General features: G+C 39.4%; 1 protein-coding gene across 1 annotated transcript; it reads right to left on the bottom strand.

The window, feature by feature from the left end:
* Positions 1-201: 201 nt before the first annotated feature.
* On the bottom strand, positions 202-1,890 carry LOC118013344 (olfactory receptor 149-like). Its single transcript, XM_035009188.1, is given in 1 exon segment — positions 202-1,890. A coding segment is annotated over 1 exon segment (933 nt). The 3' UTR covers positions 202-957.
* Positions 1,891-9,212: the final 7,322 nt, after the last annotated feature.

Here is a 9,212-nt window from a genome sequence, read left to right as displayed (position 1 = left end):
TCCCATCACCCCCTTCCGTTGCCGTTAACCCTTTTCCTTTCCATCTCACCTCTTCCCTTCCACCACTTCCCTTCCCACCCACTCCCCTTCTCCACCATCACTTCTTTCTCATTTCCTTTCTTTTCTTCAAATTATTGTTTGGATTGGAAAGGCACATCTCTCATGCTAAGCTCATTAGGAAAAATAACAAAGGAATGTTAAGGAAGAGCACTCAAGTCACAGCCTTTTGGTAAGGAGAGAATCCAAAACCATAGAGCAGTAGTGGCTTGGACTTTGCATTGACCCCCGGCTGTGCTGGGGATTTCAAAGACAAACTCAGTTTCCTCATACTGAAAAACAACAGAATCAGTCACCCTTTCACAGACTCTGCCTGTTCAGTCTCCACATTCTTTTTTCTCTAATGCCTCAGCTCCCAGGCATGGACTCTTTCTAGGTCCAAGACTAGCACTTTGTGGTTGATCTCTGATTCACCCATAAGAAGCCTGCCTCAGGTCTCATCCAGAAGCTCTTTCCCTTGACGCAGCTTCTTTACATTCCAGTAGTCATGGAACGCCACCAGGGGCCACGTGGTTGAAGTTCACATTTTTCAGCAACTCCTAGACCATCAAATGGTGGCTTATCTAATGCAGGCATTTGAGAGTATAATTAGATAATCATGCCAGCCAAAGTGAAGAAGTGCTAGAAAAGAAGCAGAGGATGTGGGAGGAGGAAAACAGGAGAAGAAAACAGAGTGAGGAACAGAAGGACTAGGCTTTCTTGCCAACTGGGAAGAGATAATCCTTCCTGCATGACAGATGTGCAGGATAATTTATTAGTTATATGACCTTGAACAATTCACTTTATGGCTTCAAACCTTAGCTTCTTTATCTGCAAAAGGGGCATTGATACTATCTGTGCTCTATATCACACAAAAGGAAATACCTTTGCAAGCTATTAAAGTATAGCTACTAATCTCTATCACTTCTCAGGAAGGAAGGCTACTTGCTGTAGCACCTTCCTCAGAGAATATTTTACTTCTTTATTCCTGAGGCTGTAGACCAAGGGGTTCAGCATGGGGGTGACCAGGTTATTCAGGATCTGGACAGTTGCATTGAGCCAGGGATTGGGGGTGAGCTGCAGGTAGATGAGGACCACTGGCATAAAGGAGAGGAGGATGGCAGTGAGGTGGGCACTGCAGGTGGAGAAGGCACGGCATCTGCCTTCAGTAGACTGGATCTGCAGGATGCAGCACACAATGCAGCTGTAGGAGGTGAGGATGAGAAGGAAGCAACTGAGGGGCATGAGGCCCACACTGATGAACCCCACCATCTCCAGGGCTGAGGTATCAGCACAAGCCAGCTTCAGCATCACCGGGATATCACAGAAGAAATAGACTACCTCGTTGGGGCCATAGTAGGGCAACTAGAAGGTGATAGCGGTTAGAAAGGTGGCCTGAATGCAACCAAAAAAGGAGGTCCCCACAGACAGGATGGCACACACTCTGTGGCTCATGGTCACCGTGTAGCACAGAGGGTAACAGATGGCGACAAAGCGGTCATAGGCCATCACTGTGTACGGGAAGCGCTTCGTACAGCCCAGGAAATGGTAGAAGAAGAGCTGGGACACGCAGCCTGCGTAGGAGATGACCCGGCTGTTCCCTGAGAGGTAGAAGAGCATCTTGGGGGAACTCACAGAAGGGAAAAATATCTCACACACTGACAGTTGGCACAGGAAAAAATACATGGGAGGGTGGAGCCGAGTGGAGGAGACGATCGCCAGGGGGATGAGCAGGTTCCCCATAACAGTGAAGATGTAGAAGCCCAAACACAGGACGAAGAGCATGCTCTCCAGATCCTCGGTGTGTGGGATACCCAGCAGTATAAATTCAGTCACTACTGAGAGATTCCTCATCTCTGTCAGATGTTGGACTTCACAGAAAAACATAGGTGTCCGAAGTGTGAAAACTGATGTAAAACTGAGAAACTCTCTGATGGATGTGTTGGTTTCATGCTTTAACAATCAATAATCAACCTTATGTAAAGGCATTTCTACATAAAAAGTTAAAGAATAAAAATTCTTGGCTATATTCTGAAAACTTTAGTTTTGACCAAGTTAAGTTCACTGTATTCTCTTACCCACAGATTATAATTAAAAACTCTGGAAGTGAGGCACCTGGGTGGCTCAGTTGGTTAAGCAGCCCTCTCTTGATTTCAGCTCAGGTCATGATCTCAGGGTCCTGTGATTGAGCTCCACATCAGGCTCTGCGCTCAGGACGGGGAGTCTGCTTGAGGATTCTCCCTCTCCCCTTGCCCCTATCCCTGCTTGCTCTCTCTCTCCCCACCCTCTCTCAAATAAATAAATAAATCTTTAAAAAATTAAAAATAAAATAAAAACTCTGGAGGCGTGTCTGACTCACTCAGTTGGAAGACCATGCGACTCTTGATCTCAGGATTGTGAGTTCAAGCCCCATGTTGGATGTAGAGATTACTTAAATAAATAAAACTTAGGAAAAAAAAAACCCACCCTGGATAAAATACAAAATGCATTTACCTAAAAACTCTGGAAAATAAACAGAGGAAGCAGACTGTGAAAGGGAGACAAAACCTGGAGAAGCCCACACAGATGTGTTTCTACTTTTTCCTCTTTTCTCTTGTGCTTTTGAGCTTAGAAAGGGGGGGTCACAATTACAGAATTGTGTGGTGGCTGCTCTAGATGCAGAAATTCCAATAGATAACCCATCTTTTTGACTGGAGAACCTGATAAAAGGTGTTTCCATGATCAAAGAGTGTGAGGAAATCCCTGGGTTTTTTTTTTTTTTCCTCTCTTTTTTTCTTCCACTCCTGCCCCAAGGCAATTCTGTAATTATGTGGCAGCAGTATGAGCAATAAAAATTTGGAGACAAATTCCAATTTGTGGACAGAGGAGTCTCACATTGAAGAGAGAGAAGAAGAGAATATTTGTGTGAAAACAAACATACCAGACTATATATTTATGATGTATTTTGAATGTTTGTTATACTTTAATAAAACTGTTAACTTAAGCAAAGAAAGAGATAGAAAGAAAATAACCCCAAACCAACATGTAGTTACAATGCTAGATGCAGAGAAGAATGAAGACTCCAAAGAAAGAGTCAGTGACATCCTGAAAAAAAAAAGTCATCTGTGTTTACCAGCTTGTTTCTTGTTACTCACTCTAGACATACTAGAACATTCTCTGTGTGAACTTCTGACTTAATTAGACTCTGACCTTAAAGAAGGTTCATCATAGCATCACCCTGGAAACCTTCCTCCTTCAGTCAGTGAAGACTCAGAGTTCTCCAATCCTTGACTGTCACAAGGCACAATGATTAATTTGCCCTTCCAGGTACTATCTCTAAGGCAATGAGTCCATGATCCTCTTGATTTCTAAGTCTTTTTCAAGTAAGAGTCATCTTCAAGAACTAAAAATCTAGCAGCTCCCAACAATTGGATCCCAACACTTCAGTGGATAAGAAGCCAAAGGTGTCAGTGACAGGTGAGAAAAAATCTGAACACTCACAGTGTTCACAGGGAACAGGGTGGAATTTCCTGCCATATGATAACAAGATAACCAAGTCATGTTCTCTGGTTCCTAGGAGAATACAGCATATCACAGCCACAGGAGCTGAGGTTAGGTGCCAAGAGTATATACCATCAAGACTTGAATACACTCATTCCCTCTGGATCATCTCCTTCAGTTCCCTTTGGGCATTTCTCATGATTCAGTCAGTGGTAGCTCTGAGGGAGCAATTAGATTAAAGTTCATCACATTTACCCCCCCCCAGAAAAAATAATAATAGATACTTTGAATTGAAAAATATCTTCATCCCTTCCAAGTCTGCTTGCCTGGAGAATGGACTCCAATACTGACTTCAAGGCTTCAGGCTAAGTACTTTTTTTTGCCTCCCATATTTGCCTGTCTTTACATGTGGCAATAAGGCAATAAGGCAATACCCTATTTTCAAGTATGTAAACATTTATAGGACTATGCAGATATCTGAAATGAGTATCACTGTTGTAGACAGGTTGTAATAAATAATAAGGAATTATTATTTACATGTTTTTTCTAGCAATTGCACCTTCCAAAACAGTATTAATAAACCAAGTACATTTAAAGAAAGATTATAAATTGTTAGTGTCTTTAAACCATCCCAGATGAGGGGCACCTGGGTGGCTCAGATGGTTAAGCATCTGCCTTCGGCTCAGGTCATGATCCCAGGGTCCTGGGATCAAGCCCCACGTCTGGCTCCTGGCTCAGCAGGGAGCCTGCTTCTCCCTCTCCCTCTGCCTCTCCCCTGCTCATGCTCTCTCTCTCTCTGTATCTCTCTGTCTCAAATGAATAAATAAAATCTTTAAAAAAAAAAAACCATCCCAGATGAAAATGGTTTAATAAAAATAACAATAATATGGATTGAACATTTGCCAGGTACTATGCTGATTTATTTTTATGTTCTTTTATGTTTAAATTTAAGTCCCAAAACAACCTTATTAAGTAGGAGAGGAATAAAAGCACCAATAAATTTTAGAACTTGATCACATAGCTAGAAAGTGACTGAGCTGAGATTAAATCCCAGGTCTGATTCCAGGCCAAAGCTTTAAATTCTTCTGCTGTGAAAGCTCCTGAGACATTTTGGTTAGAAAAGCAGAAATATGGCACATGTTTTCAAATTCTTGAGGAGCTGCTATACTGAATTTTTATGTGCTTTTTCATGGTGGATAACCAGTAAAAAAAGAATGGAACTAATAAAAAGTTAGATTTTATTTCAGTATAGAAAAAGAAATTAATGAGATAAGATGCCTTGTGAAGGATTGGGTTTCTATCACTATAAGAGTTTAAGTATGAGTAAGATGACATTCTTTCAGGGCTCTGATGACCTTGTATCACTAATTTGAATGCAAGATTATCCTACATACATCCTTAATGTCCTTTATAAACTTTGAGATTCTTTGATTTTATTATGTTGTTCATCTTTTCAAATATATCTGAGAAGATACAATAAAGCTTTACAAAAGGTTCTTCTACTGAAAAGGGATGAAACCCCTAAAGAAGAGGACTCTGAGCATAATTAGTCTGGGCCCAAATGCAAAATTCAGTGGATATGAAGATAGCAGTGTTTGTCTTATAACACTGAATATATCTGGCTTACCAAGCCATTAACTTGGTAATGGTAAGACTGGAATTCTCAATATCTTGGTGCCAAACATATGGAATAAATTCATACTTGTTTTCTAGAATATACTGTAGATACACATCAAAAATAAAGCAAATTCCAAGATTACCTAAGTATTACATATTCTTAATAAAAAAGGAATATTAAAAAACAACCTAAAACTGAAGAGATTTCAGGATGTCAAGAAATCTGGATAATGAATCATAGTAGGTCAGAGGATTTTTATTTGTTATAAATTCCATCTACGAAACTCAAGTAAGGGAAATGAGCACGAAGCATGGTTTGTAATATTCTCTGACTATACACTTTTACCCCATAAATTGGCACTTCAGATTCCTCATCCCATTTCACTTTTATGCCCCCTTTTTAAATAGTTCAAAAAAAAAAAAAAAAGATATGGCTGAGAGAATGATTAAGAGTTCCACTGTGGGGTGATATGGAGGAGGATGAGATAGCCGAAGAGAAGGTTTGAGCAGAGAAGTAAAGGGTAACTTCCCCAAGGTCATGTCTTGGAGTCTGAGCAGAAGACCCTTGAAATGAGCATTTATATTTGGTTGTTTGGATGTCACTGGATAGGAGATTTTACTAACATTGGATTGGAACACAAAATAAGTGGCTACGTAGATAGCAAAGTACTAGCTGGAGAATGTTGGTGGCTGAAGGAAGCTCAGTGATAATGATCACTTGAGTCTGTGAACAGATGACTTTGAGATTCTCAGTGTCTCATTGATCATGAGCCCAGTGGTTTTGTGGCTTATGTGCAAGAGTGTCATTCACACCCAGCCAACTCTGAGGTTGCCCATCCAATAAGATAAAATGTCTCTGAATCTCTTCTTCCAGGATTGTTCCAGATTCTTCCGGGGATTGTTGGTAGCCTATTGCTCACTCAAATTAGGGATCATTTGCTAAAGGAGGTTCTCTGTTTCTTCTGAAGCTTACCTCTTTACCTCTCTCACTTTCTAGCTTATATATAGACTAGCATGCACAAGGACTTGTGCCTTTAACCTTAGAAAATTAAAGAACTCTAGAGGTGTAGCAGTTAGCATGGTAACATATAGCAAAAGAGAACATAATTCTGACTGGGCAAAAAATTAGTTATATGGCAGAAATAATGAATATAGAAAAACCAGAAATCTTATGATTTTGCCCTAACTTCACCACATGATTGTTGTATGAGCTTAGAAAATAAAAGAGAGGGGTGCTTGGATAGCTCAGTTGGTTGAGCATCTGATCCTTGGTTTTGGATCATGAGGTCATGACCTCATGGTCATGGGATCAAGCCCTGCTTTTGGGCTCCATGCTCAGCATGGAGTCTGCTTCATATTTTCTCTCTCTCTTCCTCTGCCCCTCCTGCCCCCATGATCTCTCTTTCTCTCTCAAATAAATAAATATTTTTTTAAAAAAGAAAATGTAAGTTAAAGGGCCTAGGAAGAAAGTTGAAGGTCAGAGGAGGCCTCTGAGCATGACTGGTCTGAGCTCAAATGCAAAGTTAGGTGGACACACACACACACACACACACACACACACACACAGGAATATTACTCAGCCATAAAAAAGGATGAGATCTTGCCATTTGGGACAACATAGATGGACCTGGAGTGTGTTATGCTAAGTGAAATGAGTTAGACAGAGAAAAACAAATACTATATGATTTCACTTACATGTGGAATCTTAAAAAAACAAAACAAATGAGAAAACAAAAAAAGCAGAACCAGACCCATAAATACAGAGAACAAATTGATAGTTGCCAGAGGGGAGGAGATGGGGGATGGGAAAAATGAGTGAAGGTGAGAGGGACGTACAGGTGTCCAGTTATGAAATGAATAAGTCACAGGAATGAAAGGTACAGTACAGGGAATATAGTCAATTGTACTGCATTAGTTTTGTATGGTGAGAGATGGTAGTTACACTTGTGGTAAGCATACCGTAATGTATAGAGTTGTCAGATCACTATGTTGTACACCTGAAACTAATGTAATGTATGTCAGCTGTACTCAAATAAAAAATAATAATAATAAAAATAAAAGGGGGAAAATCAAAAAACAAAAGTTAGAGAACAGTGTTATATGCAACTGATAAACTATTGAACACTACATCTGAAACTAATGATGTACTATACATTGGCTAATTGAATTTATTTATTTATTTATTATTTATCTATTTATTTTTCAAATTTGAGGATTTATTCAGGGCCTGGATCAGGCTGAGATGAGTGCAAAATTTTCCACAGGTGCACAATGTAAGGGGCATCCAAAAATTCAGTAATCAAGATAAGATTTTAAAGCAATATTTTTCAAAAAAATCAAAATTGGTGCAAAAAAAATCCATCATCAACAAACTATCAACATTTTAAAGAAAGACAGGATCACCATTTATTTGGTCTAGCAGCATGTTTCCCAAACTAAGAGAGGTTTCTCCCACCATGCACATAACAACAGATTAACTGTTCTGTGCAAAGGGCACCCAGGTAACTCTATTTTTTTTATTTTTTCATTATGTGCAATTTAGCTAATTGAATTTAAATTTTAAAGAAGAGTAAAATGTATCTGCTGGAGGCAGTAACCAAGGCTTTATATTTAAATATTTAATAGCGAAGAATTTCCTCTCTGCCAGCATGCAGTTAAATTATTTGGAAAGAGTGGCCTAGATGGGGTTGTTTGGGTTCCAGATATCATTCAACCACATGATTTGCCATGTTGACCCATTAGATTTCAAATCTACTTAATTTTGTTTAGTCTCTAAGACTGCATACTTGAATTCAAAAATAAATTAGACTTGTTTCAGGGACTTCTTGGATGTTGACAGGACCTAATGACTTAAAAAATCAGATATTAACAAGTTACCATATCTGTGCTGTGATTTACAACAGAACAAACTCAGGACTAGTATTTCTTAATCCTTGGATAGAAACAACAAAGGATGCTGTAAGTTATCTTAAAGATCCTTATAGAATTCTCCAAAGTTACACTTAATTGATTTGAACCAAAACCAGAAAGCCATATATATCACTTTAAGGGTTTAATGGGTGAAGACCGCATTGGATGAATGCTGGTTTTCATATAAATATTTTATAGAGGGAAAGTAATTACCAAGAAAATTATCAAGGACCTACTAGGTAGAAGACATTCTGCTATTTGGAGACATGGCTGTGAACCATATATACAGGGGTCTCCTTTGATGGAGCTTATGGTCTAGTGTGGACTTGGACAATAAACAGACCACTACAAACTGGAATAATAGATGGCAAAGCAGGAAGATATTGGATTGGGCACAAATAACACTCATGGGTCTGTAACTCAGATTTTAAAGTTCTGATTAGATTTCTTAGGTATGAAATAGAGGAAATAATTCAGGAAAGGAGGGTATGGGGTAGGATATGGTGGGAAAGAGGCTTTCCCAGACTAGAGATGCAAAAGCTAAAGAGGAGCAAAAACTAAAGATTACATAATTGTATTGCTATGATTTTTATTGTCTTTACACAGAAAAAAGGAGATTGCTAACCACTGCTAGAAGATAACTTTCATTATGGTTGAGAACTGAGTTGGTTTTTTTTTTAAGATTTTATTTATTTATTTGACAGAGAGGGACATAGCGAGAGAGGGAACACAAGCAGAGGGAGTGGGAGAGGGAGAAACAGGCTTCCCATGGAGCAGGGAACCCATGCGGGGCTTGATCCTAGGACCCTGGGATGATGACCTAAGCCAAAGGCAGACGCTTAAGGGCTGAGCCACCCAGGCGCCCTGAGAATTGGGTTTTTATCAGTTGTACAAAGGACAAGGGAGAAGGGTGATGGTAATGGCATTAGTGAGTGGGTCCATATATCCAGATCATCCTTAGTACTTATACTCAGTGTCTCAGAGATACCCATGAGAGAAAAATCCAGAGAGCAGTGACATCAAAAGGCCATAGGAGTAAGAACTAATGTCAATAGAATCCCACTAAATGAGGATGTATATTGACAAATGGACTAAAATTAAACATGTCAATCCATACAATCTAAGAGACAATGACTTAGACTAATAAAAGATCCTCATGTTATTTCTAA

Source organism: Mirounga leonina, unplaced genomic scaffold, assembly GCF_011800145.1.
Source record: "Mirounga leonina isolate KUSES-001 unplaced genomic scaffold, KU_Mleo_1.0 Mir_153, whole genome shotgun sequence".
NCBI lineage: Eukaryota > Metazoa > Chordata > Mammalia > Carnivora > Phocidae > Mirounga > Mirounga leonina.
The sequence above is the reverse complement of the archived record's forward strand: the minus strand, read 5'-3'. Positions and strand labels throughout refer to the sequence as shown.